General features: G+C 54.5%; 2 protein-coding genes across 9 annotated transcripts in view; one reads left to right on the forward strand and one right to left on the reverse strand.

Annotated features, from left to right (window-relative positions):
- R3HDM2 (R3H domain containing 2) overlaps window positions 1-14662 on the reverse strand; it is a 94781-nt gene extending 80119 nt beyond the window's left edge. For 5 of the 8 annotated variants that reach the window (XM_067529473.1, XM_067529476.1, XM_067529474.1 and 2 more), the window contains exons 1-2: window positions 12673-12806; window positions 10854-11008 (exon numbers count right to left, since the gene is read on the reverse strand). The gene's annotated coding sequence lies outside the window, so the exon portion shown is untranslated. Of the gene's footprint in view, window positions 1-10853; window positions 11009-11995; window positions 12049-12672; window positions 12807-14550 lie in introns of those variants that run through there. The other 3 variants (XM_067529470.1, XM_067529471.1, XM_067529472.1) reach the window with 3 other exon arrangements.
- A 212-nt stretch (window positions 14663-14874) lies between these two features.
- Window positions 14875-19044, forward strand: INHBC (inhibin subunit beta C). Its single transcript, XM_067529724.1, has 2 exons — window positions 14875-15229; window positions 18311-19044. Exons 1-2 carry the CDS (start codon window positions 14875-14877, stop codon window positions 19042-19044), a joined length of 1089 nt encoding a protein of 362 aa, XP_067385825.1.
- Window positions 19045-22148: the final 3104 nt, after the last annotated feature.

The following is a 22148-nucleotide window of genomic DNA, read 5'->3' on the forward strand; positions in this document are numbered from 1 at the left end:
GACTAGTAATTTTGGAAGCCCAACTTGACACCCTTTAAAGAAAATGATGGAGAGGGAAAGGTAGAACAGGAATGAAAATGCACAAGTGTCTGGGCTGAAGGGAAGACGGCCTCAGGGGAGTAAAAAAAATAGAGAGAGGACACACTCCCCACCTTCTCCCCAATGGTTGTGCCTACGGATTGCCTCCCTAAGAACCCTTCTTTCTATTTGTTTCTAGGCTACAAATGTAAATGTTTTCTAGCAAGCTTTCAACAAACACTGCAGAGTGCACAACGTTATGCTAATATGAGAACGCAAATATATCAAATTATGGATGGAACTTTGCAGAAAGAACTTTTCTGCACTTCTAGACCAGGTGAACAGGCCCCGGGTGCCTGAAGCTGGGAGGTGTATGGGACAGAGAGGATGAAGCTCAAAGACAACGAAATTTCACATTGCTGATGCTCAACAGGCAACATTCCAGGCATGGCATTAATGGAGTAATCCAGTGTCATGTAAAAGAAAGTCTAGTCACTAGAAAGAAACTGTATGTGTCAAGCTGAAGCACAAATAATAGGAACCTGTCTCAGCAATCTGATCGCACAGCCATGGACTGAAACTCCTGGGATCTGGGTTCAAATCATGGCTCTGCCACAAATTCCTGTGTGAATTGAGCAACTCATTGAGTCTTTTCTGGGCTCCGTTTCCCTTCTGTAACATAAGGCAAACAAATCCTTCTCTCATCCTTTGTCTATTGACAGAACAAGGAGCAACGGTCTCAAGTTGCAGGGAGGGAGGTCTAGGTTGGACATTAGGAAAAAGTTTTTTACTAGGAGGGTGGTGAAGCACTGGAATGGGTTACCTAGGGAGGTGGTGGAATCTCCATCCTTAGAGGTTTTTAAGCTGCGGCTTGACAAAGCCCTGGTTGGGATGATATAGCAGAGGTTAGTCCTGCTTTGAGCAGGGGGTTGGACTAGATGACCTCCTGAGGTCCCTTCCAACTCTAATGTTCTATGATTCTATGATTCTATGATTTAGATGTAAACTCTTCGGGCCAAGGACTCTCACTATATGCACGAACACCATCTAGCACAATGGCTCCCCAATCTCTGCTGGGGCCTCTACAAATAAATGCAGGAGATGCAGTTCAACGTGCATGCGTGGAAAAGGCCAGAGACTTATGATTCCACCAATATTAATTTTATATTTATTAGAGATTATTTTGAGTGAATTAAAAACCACTTCGAAAAGGCTCCTGCATTCAAATGCCAAGATGCATCTCCTGCCTCTCCAACTGCATCATCGGACTGGACTTCCTGCTGGGAAATACCCCGAAAATAGCAGCTCACTGAGAGAGACCAGAGCCAGTCACACCTAAGGTGATATTCAAAAGAATGTCAGGTGGTTCTAGACACTGTTCCGAGACATCACTTTTAATGCATAGCCTCTTATTCTGCAAATACTCAGTTACAGTGCTGTGGAAACTCCTGCACCCTGCTGATAATGCCAAGGAATATTTAAAACCTTATCTTGCAATGGCTTGCCATTTGCAAATTGAAACTTACAAGAAATCTTGATCTGTGAAACCTCTGGTACACAATGCTTCAGCCAGTTTAATTTCTGCCGGTCCTCTCTGCATTGTGGATAGCAGTGAAAATTGACATGGACCACAAACTCAAAAGCTGCTTGTCGACCACAATTTTATCACATTTTACTTTGCTGCTAGAGGAAACAGAATACTGCCAAGAGGGGGAGTGGTGGGGGAATCACAAAGTGGGGAGCTGGGAGAAAGAGAGAAAGGCAGAGCAGAGAACAGAAGGGCTGGCTCATATGGTTTTTGAACCAATATAGCGGAATCAGTACAGAAACTGTGGGTAGAGAAAGGGAGAAGGAACCAGAAGCTGGTCCACATGCAGAAGTTGCAATGGTTGAACTTAAGGTGTGAACTGAAGCAGTACCAGAGGCTATGTGGACACTGATATCAGTATGAGGGGCTTATTTCACTTTAGCTCTGGGCAAGGTCTTCACTGGAACAAAACAGGTGTGTTCTTTACATCGAGAGAGTGAACTTGATGTTGAGCTGAACGCTATCCCCCCACCGAGGGTTGACCTCAGCTCACTATGTCAAGGTAAAAACTACCTGGGCCTTGTCTCCACTGGGATTTTACATCAAATTAGCACACGGGTTTCTTACAGTGAAAACAGATCCTTGATCGATCAGAAACAGGTTTAACTAAACCAAATAATTCGCTCTTACGCTGAATTAGGAACACTGACACAGCCTTCTGCACCAGATTAACGACACTGGTTTAAAAGCCAACATACATGATGACACCAGTGCAATTATCTCATCATGTCAACAAGCCATTAGTTAAACTGGTGGCAAAATCCCTGATTTCAGTTGATCTCAAACCCCATTCCTAACTGCCTTAAACCGAACAGCAATAAGCCTGGCTTAAACTGAAAAGTGTCAAGCCTTTTGCATCAGTTTAACCAAACAGGTGTAAAATCATGTTAAAGCTTGTGCAATTTTCATGCATAGACATGCCCAGAGTAGGTATAAGAATGAGCAAGGAGGAGGAAGCCAAAAAAGAGGAATTCTGATGTTCCAAAAAAAATTTTTTAGAGCTTCTTAAAATGCATATTGAGCCATTCAAAGTTTAAGATTAAATAATGAGAATGAGGTCATTAAATACTCCACATACAAACACAAGCAAACAAACATACAGTGTGTGGGCAATTATCCATCCACACTATCCCCAAAATTCTCTGCCCAAGTCAAACTGACTCCCAAAATAGTTGCATGAAAGCATACCACATTCTTCCCCTGCCAGTAGGCGAAAATATGTGGCGCTCAAAAGATTTTTGGTGTGCCTTTCTCAAAGACTCTTCTCTTGATCTGTGAGCCCCTGGCCAAATATAGTAAGAAAGCCAAGAATATTAGAAAAGGGAACCAAATTTTAAAAGACGCTAGGTGAAATCCTGACTCTGAATTCCAGCCCACAGGCAGATTTTTTTTTTAATGGCTGAATTATAAACCTCCCCCTGAAAATAGTGTTTTATAATGGAAGTGATGACACAACCTTAAATATAACAGCACAAATGGTGTCGCTATTATAAGGGGAACTAAAAGCATCTGCATGCAGACGAGGGAATTTGGATATCATGGAGAGAAGCCAGAAGCGGTGGGGAACGTGACAGTCAGTGGGGGCTAAAGGCAGAGGGAGACGGTCTCTCATCCACCATCCCCCTGCTTTGCCATCAGGGCCAGCCCCACCCAAGTTTGTCTGCCTCTCCCACAAACCTCTCCACGCTCTCTTCCAGACAGCCCCTTCCTCCCTGAACTGACTGATAGGTCTGCTGCTGTCTGCTCTTTCCAATCCCTTCTCAAGACACACTGTTGCTGCAACACCTCCATGTGCCACTCAACAGTCCCAGGTTTCACAGGACTGGCCGGCTGTGATCCCCAAAACCCCCTATCCCAGTTGAAGCAGCTCCTGTCCCATGGGACTGGCTGGGCTGGGCTCTCTGCTCCATGATGCATCAGGTCACAGCACTGCTCAGGTTTGGCCCGGCCCCTGCGCACATACAGATCTGAGTAAGTCGTGTTGGGACCTGGCACGCAGTATCACAGTGACACTCACTCACGCTGGGCCTGGCCACCCCCCCTTCGGGCGGCTGGGCCAAACCTGAGGTCTGTGTGTCAAGGGCCACGTTGCACTACGTAGAGCGGGGAGCCGAGCCCAGCCAGCCCCAAAGGACAGGAGCCACAGGACCTATCGCAGCCCTGGCTGCACGGAGAATGCAGGGGGGGTTCACTGCAACCCCCAAGCCTCCCATCTCCCCTCCCCAGCCTCCCCACCCCCAGGGCAGGATACACCCCGCTTTAGCCACTTGACATGTTGGGAGGTATGCCTTGAGGACATCAGCCAGCTCCTGGTGGCTAGATTGGAGGGCAATCAACAACAGACGTTTGTTTAATTTATACTGAATTCTTCAGACACTTCCACCAGCCCCCCCCAGTCCCGTCCCACCCCCCGCCATACTGAGCAGCAGCAGAATTCCAGAGTCTTGCAGGTGGGCTTCCCACAGAGGAGAAATCGGTCACACTGGATTTGAGTACATCCTCAGTGTAACTTGCTCTTTTTACACAATATACACCAGCGCCCTCGTCTCCAGAATCTCAGCTTGCAGTAAAACAGAGCAAGACAAGCAAAGTTGCCCCAGCGTAACTAAAGGGAGGATGTCACACCCCATTTAGCTAAACCAGCGCAGCGTATTAAACCTAGTGTACGCGGCTCCAACACCGCCTGGCGTCAGGGCATGGCGCTGTAGGGGTCCTCACCTCTAGCTCTCCTGGAGATGGCACCTTTGACCCTGCCACATCCTTTTTGTACTGGGGAGCCCAAAACTGGACACAGTACCCCAAATGTGGCCTCACCAGTGCCAAACAGGGGAATAATCACTTCCCTTGATCTGCTGGCAATGCTCCTACTCATGCAGCCCAATGTGCCAGTAGCTTTCTTGGCAACAAGGGTGCGCTGCTGACTCATGTCCAGCTTCTTGTCCACTGACTTCCTAGGCTCCTTCCCTGGAGCCCCCTCACTGCTTCAGCCCCTCTTCCAGCCCCTACTACAGAGCCTTCTTGGATCCTGGGGCTACTCCCGCAAACAGGCTTCTCAGTCTTTCTGTGAGGCCCAGGTGTCTCAGGCTGTCACCCAGCCCCAATCTGCACTCTCCCTCTGGCTAAGATGCAGCTAAGTGTGGCCCAAGTGGTCAAGGCTGACCCAGGCTAGCCACAGGTGTTTAACTGCTGTGTAGACGCCCCCCCTGTCATGTCTATTACATAGGGTTAGCTCGCATCTCAAGTGGAAGTGAGACAGATTTAAGTCAATGTAGGCCACACACACCGTGCTGCGCTGGTTTAACTACATCAGGTGCCCCACCTCACCTCTCGCTGCTCAACTGCTGCAAATGCATGTGCAGACAAAGCCCTGCATCTCTGCTGTCACGGCAGCAAAGGAAATGTCAAAGATGTGAGCCAAGGGTAACCAATCCAGAGCCAGAGCGGAGCGTGCAGAGAGCCTGGAACAACAGCCGGGAGAGGTCCGAAGGGCCCCCCCACCCCATTCATCTCAGTGAGGGATGAACTCAAGATGCCCAGGGAAGATGTGTTCACTGCCAACACAATGAACTCTTTCATTCCTCCTGTAAGACAGAAGAGGGAGGTCCCACAGCCATACAATTTGCAGCGAGGCACACCTCATTTTGGTGCATCCACACGTACTTATCTTCCGCACTCAGGAGAGATCAGAGGGCTGCCCAGTCACACTCTGGACATCTACACAATCTACTGTGAAGGGCGCCTCCCGGCGGGGAGCTTGGAAGAGTTTGACGCCTGACCCCGCCATGCACAATGGAGCTCCTCCATGTTACCGCAATGCAAATAAATAAATAATAATAGGGGCAAGCCTTCTGTGTAAATGCAGGGCTGGAGCGATTAGGTAGATTGACCCCATTTTATTGACTTGATTATCAGAATGGAAAAAACCCCCCAACGATTGAACTTTCTGGTCCTAAACGGGTTTCTTTGCTGCCTTGTTCCATTGCAAGGATTTCCAGTGCCTCGGCAGGACTCCAACAGTGGGATGGCGAGCTGGAGCTTTTATCTCTAACCACGTCTGTCTTTCTAACCTTTGCTCACTGGCCAAGAGTCAAGAATGACTCTCCGGGAGTTCAACTTCTGGAACGAAGGACAGAGACGTCCTCAAAGACTCAGCCAGTGAGCACACCAGTCAGCTGATAATCAGCCAGGTGATTAATTGATAAGAGAAAAAGGGGACTGGATATTCCCATGGGATAAAACAGGAATGCCAGGGGGCACGGAGACATAGGATTCCAATCATCCATTCCAAATGTCACACCTCAATGAGAGAGTGACCACAACTCACTAAGACCCCACGTGGGAAGACAGCCGCTGACTGAACTACTGCCCAATGTTACTAAATAGCTCAGCATTTTGTCTCGGTGTTTGTGCAGGGAATGGAATGGAAGAATACAACAGAAATGGCAACAGCTGAAGGGGAGGGGATAGTCGGCTGATAGGCATATGCTTCACCTGTAGGGCACCTGTTTCAATCCAGCCCCAGGTCTTGGCTGGGGAGCGGGAGGGATTAGGGAATGGGTCAGCACAGGGAACCAAATCCAAGGAATGGCGTGTTTTCCTTTCTAACGGCTATTCGGTGGCCTGCATGAAAGTAGCTAGAGGATTTCAATGCAGCTCCTGGAGGAAGAGGCGCCCGCACCACAGAAATCCACCATCACAGCTAGCGGTCTCAGATCAGCCAGTGGCTGAACTGGCCTGGAGACTGATCCCCTCACTCCTACATTCCCCCTAAGTTTGGAGTCCTGGCTTATTGGTGGGTGCAGCTGCCACTCAAAACTGGCAGTGCCAGTTCAGTGGCCAGGGAAATTCAATCTCCCAGAGCTGTCAACCTAGCACCTTTCATCAGCATCTAAATTCTCTTCCATTAAAAAAGAGAGAGAACAGTTGAAAGCTGCCACAACTTTAGATCCAGATGGATCCCACTCTTGCATTCCACAGGAGGCAGTGAAAAAGATGGGGAAATCTTCTGCAAATACATTTAACGGCTCTTTGAAAATACAGGAGGCCCAGATGGAGTGCTGAGACTCTGACAGAACATCTGCATTTAACAACGGATTTAGGCAAATAGCCTGCAAACTGCCAAATTGCTAGCTTTGCTCTGAAGGAAGGTGCTGGGGACATTCAAAGCCATGACTTAATTAAGGATTGCCAACATAAATTTAAGAGGAGAGGCAGGGAGGTTATGCCTTTCATACTTGATAGAACAGAGGCAGAAAAAGGAGAATGGATCTGAGGGGAGTGCATAAAGCAGCGAGGGATCTTAACTTTTTAAAATGGTTAGAGAAAGTAGGCCTGAATTCTCGAAGCGAGACTGAAAATGTAGGCTAAATTCACAACCGTGAAGGCAACAGGTGCAACAAGACCACTTCAGCTGGCATCAGAGACAAGGCAGATTGAACCAAGGCCAGCCACGGGTGGAATTTCTTTACACAGAGAACGGTTAAGGGAGCATGAAGGCTGGGAGGCCTAAAAGTAGCTCGGCCAGCTGTGTTTTGATTTGCAGACAGGCACGTGTGCGCGTCTGTTTCATTTCTGGCAAGTGGGATGGGGACTGAAACACACCAACGCTGCTCCCCAGAGCGATGGAAGAGAAGAATTCCTGTGTGCGTCGGTCCCATATGGGACCTGTGCCAAAGAACGGAACAGGCAGGAAAAAGTCACATTCTCACAAACATGGGAGCAACCTGCAGGTTGTTACTAAAACTTTAACTCTGCAACGGTTATTCAATTCTCCCCCTTGTTTCCTAGGTGCTGCTTCTCTTCTAGGAGCACCAGAGTCGGTCTCCCCAGCACGATTAGCAGGGAAGTATGTCTCCATTGGTGGCTGCTCCTTGGATCCCAAGGAAAGATCCTGCTCCTCCAAAAAACTCTCCCCCAACACCAAACCATTCCGTTGAGTCCTGGGAATCTGACATCTTAAGACTGCTGGAAGCTTCCTTTGGAGGAATGGGGTAACTCGCAGGGCTATGCGCCTTCCGTCACTCCTGCCTCCCAGGAAACTCATGCAAAGAGCTGCAACCAGCCACACAGAGGAGGGAAGAACACGGGTCTGTGTGAGAGCCCACAATGGAAGACAGGTCATGACCTTGGAACCCTCCTTGGGAGGCAGGTTAGGGAAAGGTGACTCACGAAAGAGCTAGCACCAAGCGGTCCGAGATAACGAGGATGATTGGGAAGCTACTCCAGACCACGTATAGCCCCAAAGAGCTGACAGCTACATGCCAAGCACTGGGGGAGATCTCATCCCCATGCAACCTCCTTGGACATTTTTCCCATGCCCCCCTGAGAAGTCAGGGAGCAGCCATGTCCAGGAAGCTAACCCTTCCCATTGAGTGTACCAAGGACACCGATGTAAGGTTGACTTCCAGTGTCTCTGGCAGGTGGCCAGGGCTTCACCAGCCCTTGGGAATCCGAGGGAGGGAAGCAAGTAAACACCAAATGGACAGAGTCAGAAATATTTTTAAACCCACAAAGACCCCAGTCTGGTCTCGTGCTCCAAACACTGACAACTGGGAGCCCAGCTCCCTCCCACCCCGGGCAAGAGGCTCATCTCAGTACACACTGCAGGACAGGAGCTGCACCTGCCTCTCTCAGACACATTTCAGGTGCAAATGTGGGCAATAGCACTGTCCTGCCTGACAGGTGTGCTGTGAGGACAAATGCAGTAAAAACTGTGAGTTACTGGGGTGACATGGGCCAGATAAGTACTTAAGAGAGATGCACAGCTTCTGCTAACTAGAGACCCGCACGACTGGCTTCTTCGAATTCATCTCGGCATTATTTTCTGAGACAGCCCTGGAGCTAGAGTGATGCGGACGCAGGAGGACATAAACTCAGCGAATTTGATGGCAATTGGAGAGAGGTCTCTGTGGTTTCCAGAGTTTGGCAGTGGAGCCCCCAATTCATATCCCTCCATCGCTGCCCCCTTCTCGCCCTCAGCCCGCCCTGGCAGTGCTGCTGGGTCGGAGCCGAGCATGGAGATTGTCAGCAGGGTGGCTCTCGGATTTGACTACAACTGATGTTGTTGAGCGACCCCAGGAGGACAAGAGCTCACCCACCAGCGCTTGCAATGTCACTCAGACAATGCAAGTCAGAGCATAGGGCCAGCAGCACTGGGGAAGAGTGAAGAGCAGGTGGCTTCCTGAGTGGGGGAGGAAGGATGTTTTGGATGGCACAGACAGGAGGCTGCTCTGAACCCCAAAGGCAGAATGAATGACAGGAACCCCCTCTCACACAGCCAACACAATGACTGGCTACCAAGGTCTGATGCGATGGGCATTTAAACCTGCCAAGATGATTGCAAACATAAGGGTCAACCCTTCAGCCCTTACCCTGAAGTTAATGGGACCTCTTTCCAGGAGTAATGGCCGAAGAAACATTACAATTAAACTAAACCCGAGACTTGTTTCCAGCCACCACTTGAACTGGCATCTTCCATCCTAACAAAAACAAACACTGCCCTGGATAACTGGCACTCTACTTTCACTAGCCTCCTGCATGTCATCGAGGTATCTCCAAAGCTCACTCTGGCTCCTTTCCCCAGCCATCACCGTTACAAAGGGAACGGAGACTGGGTTATGAGTGCTCCTGGCTAGAAATAAGCATGCCTCATTGGTTTTCAGGGCACTTTCTGTGGGTGCTAAGGCCTTGTCTACACTAGCACACTGCTGAGCGACGCAAGTTTTGCCTGCATAAGGGCTTGTGTAGCCACGTCACGTCGACAGGTGAGAGCTCTCCTGTTGACATAACAAAACCACATAAACAAGCGGTGGTAGCTATGTCAGCAGAAGAGCATCTCCCACCAACACAGCGCTCTCCACACAAGCGCTTATGCTGGCAAAATTTATGTTGCTTGGGGGAGAGAGGAGGGGGGGGGGGTTTCAAATCCCTGAGGGACAAAAAAGGTGCTGGCATAAGTGCTAGTGTAGACAAGGCCTAAGACACCGCACAAACACAGCAGATAGCCAGCTAAAAAGAATGCTCCAAGTTCAGCCTTAAATGTTGATGAGAAAAGCAGTACGTTTACATACCTCCTTTCATACACTGAGGCTAAAACACTATAGCCACAGCACTTCAGTGTAGACACTTACTACCGCAACGGGAGGGGTTCTCCTGTCACTGTAGTTAATCCATCTTTCCAAGAGGCAGCAGCCAGGTCATCAACACCTCTCATGGGAGGTGGATTTTTCACACCCCTGGGAGATTTAGCTATGCCAGTGTAAGTTTTCAGTGTAGACCAGTTCTTAGATCAAGCACTAAGCTAAGCATAATAGCTACAGTAATAGGTGCTACAGAAGCCTTGAGATCAGACAGAGCTAGAACATGCCAGGATAGCCAGGTGGTTTGCATACTGGTATCCCAAAGGTATCACTTCTCCTCCCACCCCCGACTGAAATGCAGCCACCTTGGGGAGCACCCCACCAAAGATACCACCAACTTTGGGCCTTTCCTACTGCCCCGAGGTCCCACCCAGACACGTCCCCTGTACCATGCTGGAATTTGGTCACAACACGCAGTTGAACACCCCATGTTTGGAGGGAAGGGGGAGTGCCACCGGAGTTTTAAAGGCCACAAATATTAGAAGCTTTTGAAAATCTTGACCTGGATTTTAGTTCCATAGCCCCTTCAACAGCTCCCCAGCACCAGGCAGGGGTACTGGTTCAGGACCAACTTGAAAGGAAAAGCACACCTAACAACCATCAACACTACTGCCTGCGTGCTACTGTGGGTTCTCCCAAGCACTGACCAGATCCTATTTAGCTTGCAAGCCATGAGGGGATCCCAGCACGAGGCGTTCTGGCTGCAGCTAGGAGCCTAGGCGAACCACAGGTATGAAAGTGATAAGACAGGAATCTCCTGACACAGAACTAGAGGAGAAAAGGCCTTGTGACAGGAGCGCCTCCAGCACACAGAAGGTGTAATAAAGCAACAGGTCTGACACAGAGCACAAAGTGCAGCCCCAGACACCACTCAGATAAAAAAGAAGCTAGGAAGGCCTTTATGTACACGTTTATGTTTTATCCTCAGCTCAAGAGCAACTAGGCTAGCTGCCTGCATTAAGGTACGATGCAGGAGCAATAAACGGAAGGGGGGGAGGACAGAAATCAAGTCTATCCCGTGTCATGAAGAGACTGCAATCCTATGGCAATGTCACAAGAGCCTGGCCGACCATTCCAGCAGCCAGCATGGCCTCGCCCAGGACACTCACCGTAAATCAAGTGCAGGCACTCTTTGGACAGCCCAGGGCAACTGGCCTCCTAGAAGTTGTTTCTGCAAGGTTGGAGATTGCCAAGACCCTCAAAAAACCATGGAGACAGGCTCAGCGGTCTGGGCCTTATATCCTCAGGCTCAGTTTTGGTCACCCTATTTCAAAACAGAAATGGAAGCAGTTTTGGAGAGGGGCATCAAAAACAACCAGATGCCTAAGACTTCCACAGAAGATTGCAATGGTTCAAGAGACGCTAGGACAGAAAAGAAACAGAAGAGGACGTAATAAAGGTTAATAAAATAATTCATGATACACCTTTTCCTAACACAGGATCACGGGGACTCATCCAATGAAACTGAATGGTAATGAATTTCAATCTGATCAAAGAAAAATGTTTATACAATACATTATTAACCTGCAAAACTCACTGCCAAAAGACATCTTCATAGCAGGATTCAGAGGAGGACTGGATATGGACAGTGAACATAGCATCAGTTACAATCTTTGTTTAATACCGTGTTTAATGTAAGGGATAAAAACCTGCTACACGACACACGACAACGGCTAAGTGACAGCAGTTTGGATGAAATATCCCTTATGAGCAACTTATTCTATAACTATGGGACTTCTGCAGCTCCCCCTGAAGCATCCAGAGTTGGGCAGACAGAAGACAATGGCCTATATAATATAGACCACTGGCCTGGCCTGCTTTCTACCCTACGGCAAGGAAACCAAGTCCCAGGAAGTTTACTGGGTTGGTGTTTTTCAGAGGAGCTCTTAAAAGCAAAGGCCCTGGTCTGTAAGAATATTAAAGACCCGCTCGTGCTTGTCATAAGAACAGGGTGTTCGCTCCCACTTGCAGGCCCAGAATTCCTCTCCCATATCGCCAGCTGCTGCCCAGCAGCTCAGAGGCGGCTGGCTGCCTTTCGCACGTGCTGCGTGCAGGTAGTTTGTGACTAGCAATCAATAACAACAATACCTCTCTCTTTTAGAGCCCTTTTCACCAGTAGATCTCATAGCGCCTGACAATCTTTAATTTCTCCCTTTGAGATGAAAGAGACGAAAGACACCCCACCAAAGATACCACCAACTTTGGGCCTTTCCTATTGCCCCGAGGTCCCACCCAGACACGTCCCCTTTACCTCTGACCGCCAGAGACCCCGGTCCCACCGAAGACCGCCCGCAGACGTGCACGGGCAGGTGGCCAGTTACAAGCTCTCCGCCACATGAAGTTTTTCAAGCCTCCGGCTGGCTCCTGGCGCCCGCAGAAGCTGCAGGTGGCCAGAGACGCAAGAGCCCCAACCAAAGGGCCAGGAGCTCGCCTGGGACGTTCAAACCAAAGGGGGGGAGACCCCAGGAAGGTGGCAGATGAGAGAACCCCCTGCAAATTTACCCCTCGCACCCCCCCCCAAGAACCTCCCCAAACAAACAGCAGCGAGCCCGGGGAGGGGGGCGCCCTGAGCCCCCTCGGCACAGACAGGGGCTGGCCACAGCCTTTGACCCAGCACCTGGGGTGTCAGCGGCCCCTCGTCCCAGAGCTGCCCCCAGCTCCCACACTCAGTCAGCCGCCCCCCCCAGGCACCCCGCTAGGGAGGGGGGGTGGGGGGGCTGCTGTCATTCCTGCTCCCCCCCCCCCCGCACCCAGGTCCAAACTTCTCAACCCAAATCCGGGGGGGGGGTGTTAAATCCCTTCCCCCACCCCCTTCCGGGCCCCAAACTTCGGGGGCAGCTAAAGCCCCATCCCCCACACACCTGGGGCAGAGGGTAATAAAGCCCCCCCACCCCCCCGGAGCAGGAGGTGGGGGAGAGTCCGACTTACCCGGGGGTCAGGCCCCCCCCTCTGGTCGCTGCTGCTGCCCCCCCCCGAGCGGAGAGGGGGGGTTCCTCCAAGCGGGGCCTGGCCCCCCTCCTGGGGGGCGAACGGGTGGGGGAGGGGACGGGGGACGGGATGGCGGGGGGGGGCAGGCGTGGAGGCGTGGGGGGGGGGTCGGTGCCGCTGGAGGGGGGCGGGGAGACTGAGCTGGGCGGGGGAGGGTCGGTGCCGCGGAGGGGGGGGGGCCGGTGCCGGGGGGGGGCCGGGGGCGGGCGGAGAAAAGAAAAGGAGGAAAAAAAACCGAAAAGGAGGAAAAGAAAAAAAAAAAAAGAAAGAAAAAAAAAAAAGGGGAAAGAAGCTGCTGGCCCCTCCCCCTGCCGGCGTGCGCGCTGCGTCACCGCTACGTGAGCGCTACGTCACCGCGCCGCGCCCCGGCCGCAGGCCGCCCCCACCAGCAACACCACCCGCCTAGGCCGGCCCCGCCGCGTTGCCAGGAGCAACCGCGAGACGCGCCCGCCGGGCCCCGCAGCGGCCCCTGCCGGCCCGGAGAGGCGGAGCCCGCCTGCCCCGCGCCACCTTCAAGGGGGAGGGGCGAGGGGGCCCCGCCCACCCGAACGCGCCCCCCTCTCGTCCCCCCCCGTGCCCATGCGCGGGGCTCAGCCCTCGAGCGGGGTCACGCCCCCAAGTCTTGACCCGCCCCCCCCCCCCCAGCGCCCCCTCCCTCCACTGTCCCACCTCCACGTGCCCCCTCCCCTAGCGCCCCCAGCCCCCCACTGTCCCAACACCCAGTGCCCCTCCTCCCCCACTCCCCCAGCCCCCCACTGTCCCACCCCCACCACTCCAGCCCCCCCACTATCCCCCATATCCCGGTTCCAGTGACCCCCACCTCCTCAGCCCCCCACTGTCCCATCCCCACAGCTCCAGCCCCCCACTATCCCACCTGCACCCCTCCAGCCCCCCACCCCACTCCCTCAGCCCCCCACTCTCCCACCCCCACCACTCCTCCCCCCCCTGCCCCAGCCCCTGTTTCCATCTTTTTTCAATAAAAAAACCACCCCCGAAAAAGTCATTTGTGGTCAGAAATGTGTTTTGATGGAAAAATGGAAGCCGCCGGACCCAGTTCTTGCCCTGCCCCCGGGGGGGGGGAGGGCGAAAGCTTCACACTGTGCTGCTGCTGCTCTCACCCCACTGGAGACACAGCCAGGGCCACGCTTCTGTCCACTTTGCTGCCACCCCTTGGGGAGGTGGAGTTTCTACGGCGACAGGAAAACCCGCTCCATCCCCCCGTAGGGAGTCTCTACCCCACGGCGCCATCCCTCTGGTGCCCATAACTGTGCCGCTGTAGCTCCCACGGTGTAGACGTGGCCCTCCATTAGGAGACCTATACCAGCCTCCTGTCCTGGCAAAGCGCTTCTAGTGTGGACGCAGATTGTACCGTTATCAGTCGAGCCGGCATAACTGCAACTACACTAGGCGCTTTCAGCGACACAGCTCTGTCAGTCGCAGATCACACCCCACAGACCTGGCCTGAGCTCTGGGAATAGCTCTCCTCCTCTGAGCTACAGCCACTCAGTCCCCTAGGCTGGGAGCTGCTGCCTGCCCATAACTCTTTGCCGTACACAGATTGCCAGCTCTTTGGGGGAGGGATTGTCATATGCTCTGTGTGCATTTGTGCAGCACCTGGCGCAATGGGGCCCTCACCTGGCTGACACCCCCAGCCGCTATCCCAATGCAAATGCAATAGTCACGCAATGACTCTCGTGTTCGGTCCCAAATCAGCCGTGGATTCAGCCTTTTTTTCATTATTATCTTGGCTGCTAAACCACAAAACCCAGCCAAATCCACCAGGACTCCAAACTCACCTCCCCCCACCCCCAGGTCTACCTTAAAGCCTTCAAAATCTGTCTGGCAGCCAGTCCGTCCTACGGGAACGCTCCTGCGGGATCAGAGGGGTGTTTATCTGAGCTGGGATCAGCCAATATTTGCGTCAACGGCAGCGAAACGAGACTTCTCGGTAATCCGGGAGTGGGGCTGCGAAATTGGCTCAGGGTAACGCAACCTCCGCTTTTACCCTCCCAGCTCTGACTCTGAGCGGCTCCTTTTCCAGACGGGAGCCCAGCTTCGTTGTTGTGGTACCAGACCTTGCGCTGTTGGAGGACATCAGCCTGCTGGTTCCCTGCGGTCTTTGCCTGCGGGGATCAGAAAGAGATGGGCATGGTGCAAGCCCTCCTGCTTTTAACGCTGCTCGGAGCTGCCGAGCCCAGTGCAGGTAGATGCCCCGCCTGCGGGATGGCAGCCCTGGACCCAGAGGTGCAGAAAACATTTCTCATTGAGTTAGCAAAGCAGAGTATTCTTTCCAAACTGCATCTGAAGGACCGACCTGATGTTACCCAGCCGGTCACCAGCATGGGGCTCCTGACAGCTCTGGGGAGGCTACGTGGCATGCAAATGAACCCGGATGTTGCTTTGGAGAGGCCAAGCACCCACGAAGACCCAAGCCAGAGCCCCGAAACTGATGAGCAAGAATATGAGCTTCTCAGCTTTGCTGAGCCAGGTCTGTATGGTCTCATGGGCGGAGCAGAATGAAAAGACTCCTGGTGGGTAATTACAGACATGCATCTGGGGGGTTTACAAAGGACAAGGGGTGCTGTAGGGGCTCATCAAGGGAAAGAGAGACACCCCCCAAAAGGGGCCTTTTTAAACCTCTGCATAGGGGGCATTTTACCCCTGTCGTGAATAAAAATCGCACAGCTAAACCCCTCTGTGCATTGCTTTGGAAATGCAATTCTAAGAGGGGTCAGGAGCAAAAGCCGCTGGTAGCTCCCACCGTGCACTTACATCCAGCCTACCTCGTCTAACCTACAGCAGGGAAACAAACGCAGAAGAGTAGTTATCAATGGGTCACTGTCAAACTGGGAGTGTCTAGTGGGGTCCTGCAGGGTCATTCCGGGGTCTGGCGCTGATAACATTTACGGATGACATCACATTGGGAGGCGTCACAAGCTTTGCCATGCAGGACTAGAATTCAAAATGGGGGCAAAACACTTCACTTAGGAAGGAAAAATCCAGTGCCCGCTTACACACCGGAGGGGGGGAAGTGGCTAGGCCGTGGTACAGCTGGGAAGGGTTGTAGCGGATTGCGAATTGGATGTGAGTCAGCGACGTGCTGCAGGTGTGAACACAGCCCATGTCATTCTGCCAGGTATTAACAAGGAGTGTCGCATGTCAGACATGGAGGGTAACCGCTCCCCTCTGCATGGCATTGTTTGGGAGGCCTCAGCCGGAGTATTGTGACCCACTCCTGAGGAAAGATGTGGACACACTGGAGAGAGTCCAGAGGAGACCAACAAAAAACGATCAAAGGTTTAGAAAACCCGACCTGTGAGGAAAGGTTTAAAAAAACCGGGCCATGTAGAAGACTAGGGGGGACCTGAAAACAGTCTTCCAACACGTGAAGGGCTGTTATAAAGAGGCTGGTGACCAATTGTTCGCCATGTCCACGGAAGGCAGCGCAGAGACGTAATGGGCTGTGTCTGCAGCAAGGAGATTTCGGTTGATAGCAGGAGAAGCTCGCTACCAATAAGAGCAGTGAAGCTCTGGGACAGGTTCCCAAGAGAGGTTGTGGAATCCCCTCATTGGAGGTTTTTAAGACCAGGTTGGACAAACACGTGTCAGGGCTGGTCTAGGTTTACTGGGTCCTGCCACCACACCGGGGGGCTGGATTTGCTGACTTCTCGAGGTCCCTTCCAGCCCATTGCTGGGGGGCTGGTCCCATTCACAGCAGCAGAGAATTCAGCCAGGGAACAGAAATAGCTAGCCCCTGGAGATGGCAGGGGCAGGTGGCCAAGGTGAATGTGGCCTTTTTAGTTGAATTTTTGTCCCACTCACGGGACTTTTCCCCTGTGCTTTATGGTACTTGCAAATCCCTCGGACTCGTTAGCCCAAAGCTAGGCTGGAGAGGATGTCGTGTAGTTCTGCAGAGACAGTGCAGGGGGGCGCTAGCGTTGCTGACTTCGTGATGAAATAAAAAGCCAGTGGCACTTCTTGTACGCGCAGGGATTTTCACACACGCCCACGGGCACTTACTTTCCGCCAGATTTCACAGCCTTCTCGCCTTCCTTCCCTGAACGGCCGTGTGCCGCTGCGGAACAGCTGCTGCGTTCCACCCCAGATGCAGCTCCATTTTTAGAGGGCAGGCCTGAGCGCGCGGCGTTTGTAAAGTGCTACGGGATCTTTCGATGTATGCGTATTAAAACTGGGTTCGTTCCACTTCTGTGGAAATTCAGCCACCTCTGGGGTGGAACACAGCCCCTGCTCTCCCTCAGCAGTACGAATTACAGGGTTCTCAGGTGGAGAAGGTGAAGATCAACGGATCCAGCTGAAGTCGCGGGTGCTTGGGATAAAAAGCGACTACATAGTGTGGAATTTAGCTGGTGCCCCAGGGCTGACACCCCCACCCTCACAGTAGATCCTTTAATATTTAAAAAGCGCCATCAGCTCTGTAGCACCTATGGTGATTAGGACTTTGGATCTGTGTTTCCAGTGAAAGCCAACACCACCGCACCGGCTACCTCTCTACCAGGGACAGACCGAGAAGCCATGTTTCCTGAAGTCTTGGGGTTTTCCTTAGCAGACTCCAAGCCACGTACTGACTCGCGCCTGCCTTTTTAACTCACCGGCTGGCATCAGACCCAGGAGTCTGTTGGAGACGGTTTCGGCTGGGCACAGAGCTGTCTAAAGTGCGGCCAGCAAGGTGGTGCCCAGGCATGGCCCTCGGGTGTGTTTTTCCAGGGATGTCACTTTGCCTTTGGAAAGGGCTGTCTGCCAGGGAGCCTCTGTGGCATTGTGTCGGTAGGTCTGGACCCCGTGCCATGTCACAGGCCTCTAAGCGATATGCCAGCCCATTGTCCGAAGGAATGACACGCTACATCCTTAAAACAGCGCTCCTCCATGAGACGGCCAATCCAGGCCTGGAGAGAGAATCTCCTAGCACAAAGACATGGCTGCAGGGAGCCCGTGCACCGGCCTCACGGCTCAACCCATCAATTCACCCTCTAGAGCGAGACGTGAAGAAAGGGCTTTTCCTTTTCGTATTTAGATCTGTAGCGGCAGAAGAATGACCTCACACTTAAAGGTGGCATTTTCTCCGAAAGGATCGCGGAACAGCAGCTATGCGCAAGGAGCACATCATCCCCTGCTGAAATGCAGCTGCCTCTGGGGTGGGAGAAAACAGCACAGTAACACAGCACAGCAATGTAGGCAGCAGGAAGCGGAAAGCTGGTGTCAATCAGTGTCGCTTCATTAAAGTCAATGCGGATTGACACCAGCTGAAGATTGGGCCCCATTTCTTTCCCCAGCTCTACCAGCAAAGGGAATTTAGGACAGGAAAGTGGGATGAACCCAACTGGAATTTGACCAGGACACCTGAAGTCCTTCCCACCCCACACTGCTCCAGGGTTTGTATACAGCATTTAGAGTGGCAGATTGGGTGAAGTCTCCGGATGATTCCTGTTTCTTCTAGTCTAGTTCTCCCTCCCCCCCGGCCCCAAGAGAAAGGTCGTCTGTGCGCCCCTCTGATGCTGGGCTAGCCCCGCGTAAACTCACCTCTTTCCTTCCCTAACGCCCCTTGTCACTTTGTCTGCAGCCCCCAACGGGACACGTCTGCACTTCCACTTCACCCTGGATGCCGACAGACGGGTCCAGATCCTCCGTGCCGACATGTACGTGTTCTGGGCAGCCTGCAGCAGCCGCACGTGCAGGGTGATGGCCAATCTGCTGCTGTCCCAGCCGGGCGCCGCCAACCTGACGCTGGTGGGCAGGCGGCAGCTGGAGGTGAGGCGGGGAGGCTGGGCCGCCGTGGAGGTGAGGGCCGCCGTCCAGAGCGTCTTCAGCGAAGGCGGCCAGCGACTGATGGTGGAGCTGGAGCTGGAAGGGAGCCAGGAACCCGCCCAGCTCCTCAGCAGCAGTGACTCCCGCCGGCCGTTCCTGGTGGCCAAGGCCCGGGTCAGTCCCCAGCACCGGATCCGCCGGCGGGCCGTCGAGTGCAATGGCAAAGCCAAGACGTGCTGCAGGAAGCCGTTCTTCATCGACTTCAAGGAGATCGGCTGGCAGGACTGGATCATCCAGCCGCAGGGCTACCGCATGAACTACTGCACGGGGCCCTGCCCCACGCACGTGGCCAGCATGCCCGGCCTGGCCTCCTCCTTCCACACAGCCGTCCTGAACCTCATCAAAGCCAACAGCGCGCAGGCCGCCTTCCACTCCTGCTGCGTCCCCACGCGCCGCCGGCCCCTCTCCCTGCTCTACTACGACCAGGACAGCAACGTGGTCAAGACCGACATCCCCGACATGATTGTGGACACATGTGGCTGCACCTAACCCGCTGCCTGGGCACTGAGCAATTCTTCCCTCTCGCTGGGACGGGACAGAGACACCCCCCCGCCCGCGACCCCCTCGTTCCCCCTACGGTGCTAAGTGCCAGGCAGAGCAGCCTCCCCCTTCCAGCCCATGCCGTGCAGGGCCAGAGAAGCAGCCAGTTCTGCCTAGACAGATTCAGACTGGAAAGAAGGTGTAAATTCCTAACCGGGAGAGTAATAACCCCTGAACAATTTACCCAGGGCCCTGGTGGCTTCTCCGTCGCTGACCAGTTTTTAATTCGGGCCCAGATGTTTTCCCAAAAGATCTGCTCTAAGAATGATCGTGGGGAAGCTGCTACACGGGGGGGTCGGGCTAGAGGACCGCAAGGGTCCTCTTGGGAGCTCTGAATCTATGGCTGAGCGGGGCGGGGGCCACGGGGTCGCACCACATCGCTGGGAAAGAGAAGCTGAGCTGCCACCGGGGGGGGCGGCTGGAGCGCGCTGAGTTCGCGGAGGGTTAGCAGAAGGAGGAGCAGCAGTTTGGGGCAAGCGGGCGAAGTGTGGGGGGGCTGGTCCCGACGGAAGGGACGCGGCCCAGCTTCTCTGTCCGTAAGGCGCCCGTGGGTGACCCTTTAAGACGTCTGCTCCTTCCTCCCTGGGCAACCTCTGTCGTGTGCACGCAATAAAAGGCTGCATCTGTATGTGTGACCGCCTAGCCAGTCAGCGAGTCCCTCCCCAGCCCCACACAGAGGGCTCGGTCCTGCCCCCTGCCCCTTTGTGGGGCTGCCGTGGTGCAAAGCCACCGAAAAGCCGGCAGGCCTGGCTCGCCGAGGATGCCCTCGAACGAGAGGCGTTCCCGAGTGGCACAGATCTGGCCCAGCCAGCTTCTGTGCCTCCACATCCTGGCCCAGGGGCAGGGGCGTTCTCAGCGGCTCACACCCACGAGCGAGAGTTGAGGGACGCCCCCAGCTTAGCTGGCCACGCGTGCACGGTGGGAGGGTGGCCCTGGCCAGCTGGAGGCAGAATCGCTCCCGTCAGCCACCGGCCCGGGTGCCGGCAGAGCCCCTGCCGTTTGGCCCGCTGCAAAATGCCGCCTGCCGCAATCCTCTGCAAAGCAGTGGGGCCGGGAGTCGCCGGGTGCACCTCCCATGTCTCTCTCAGCGCAGCACCCCAGGGCCGCCACGAACTGAGCCTCTAACCAACCGTGGCACCTGGGGCGTGGCGAGCCCCGACCCATCAGGGGCATGGCCTGTCCCAATTCCCAGTCTGCTGCTGGGGGCTAGTCCAGGGTAGAGTGACCAGATCACCAGTGGGGGGGGGAGGGGGTGATAGGCACCTATATAAGACAAAGCCCCAAATATCGGGACTGTCCCTATAAAACCAGGACATCTGGTCACCTCACTCAAGAGGCTGCTACCATCTCTGAAGTCTCAGGTGGCCCGGGCCCTGCCGCAGGCTCCCGCGCTCTGCTTCCACTGCAAATATCCTGGGGGTCGCCACCGGCGGGGCAGTGCCCTGGAGCGTCGGGCTGTGTATTCTGGCTCTCAGCAGCCTAACGGCCGAGGGCGGGGAGGGGGCGTAGCAGGGACGACCGGCGCTGGTGCCAATCGGCACTTGCTTAACTCGCCTTCCCGCACCCAAACAGCACATCGCGGGGTGCCAAGCCAGCCGGGGGGGCAAAAGTCCTGCCAGGGCTGCAGAGCTGCCAGCCTGAGCAAAGAAACGCCGTCCAGCCGATTCTTGGCTGAGAGAGAGCCAGGCTCTGACCCAGCAGCCAAGTCTCCTGAGGACAGATGCTCCGATCTGGGTCTGCAGCTCACCCGTGGCCCCCGAGTGGGGGTGACCCGACGAGTCCCCTCCGGAGCCTCAGCGCTCCGTTCCCACCGGCTCGAGGTCCGCCTGGCGCGGCTTGGCTCCGGGCTCCCTCCTCTGAGCTGGATTTGCCACCAGCTGCCTTGTCCTGACGGCGGCACTGCACCCCTCCCGGGATGGGGGGCTGTTTCCAGCCACATTACCAGCTCTGCTGGGCTCCTGGCCTGCCACCCTCCAGCCCAGGGAATGAGCTGGGTGCGGGGGGGGCGAGCGCTTCAGGCCAGCGAAAGCAGCCAGGGAAGCGGGGTCTGAGAGCATCACTGCAGGGCCGGCGAGCCCACGCCGGTGCACAGGGCTGGGGTCTGCTCTCCCCTGCAGTTCTCCGTGTGACTTCTCCGTGCCCCTGCTCCTGCGTTTGGGACCGGGGTAGGGTGTAAGCCCCCTTCCAGCTCCCCCTAGTCTGGATCCTGGCTGGCGGGTCTGACTGATGGAGGAAGCTGGCGTCTCCAGAGGTTCACATTTCACAGGCCCGGCTGGCTTGAGGAAAAGCTGCTTTGTCCCAAGGTTTCGGGGGAACACGTCGCCGGGGACAGCAAATCTCCGAAGAGGCGTCTCTCTCTCTCTCTCCTCGCTTCTCCGCGCCCCCATCACGTATGCACCTGAGCCGCGCCGATTGAGAGGGCGGGTGTTTAACATCGTAACGGTTCGACGTCGTCGCCACAAACCGTTTCCAAAAGGTCCTTTCTAAATCCTCCACCCCTGCCCCCCCCCCCCGCCCCCGAATTTCCATTCCATGGACGTTTCGACTCTTCATCCTGATTCAAGCCAAAAACTGATTTCGGAACGTCCCTTTGCCAGCCCGTGCGCCAGCATCCGTGCCCCCCCGGTGCCAGCGTTCTGCGGTTCAGCCCCCTAGCGAGAGCTGCGGCCAGCTGCCCCCGACCCCGGCGGTGAATCGAAGCCAGATTCCACAATGTTTTCCCCCTTATCTCACTGGGCCTGGGGCAGGCTGGCTTGATAAGGGGGGACGTAAACAGCAGCTGGGGGGAGGTAAAGGTCACTCCGGCCAGTCCAACACTCTGGACCCATGATGTAATCTTATGGGCTTCCTTCCTCATGGCTCGGTGCTTCGTGCCCTCACTTACTCCCGGGCAAGGTTCGTGTGTTGGGGGAGGAGGGGCTAACGTAATCCAAATTGGCACAAGGGACCCCTGGACTCCATACCGCTGCTATAATCACACCCCGAGCCCTGTGCCTCAGTTTCCCCATTCTGCCCTTCCTTGGCCAAGCGCTCTGGGTGAGAGGCGCAGTGGA

The sequence above is a fragment of the Emydura macquarii genome, unplaced genomic scaffold (assembly GCF_026122565.2).
Source record: "Emydura macquarii macquarii isolate MOO-44397 ecotype Brisbane River unplaced genomic scaffold, CSIRO-AGI_Emac_v2 contig_2994, whole genome shotgun sequence".
Taxonomy (NCBI): Eukaryota; Metazoa; Chordata; order Testudines; family Chelidae; genus Emydura; species Emydura macquarii.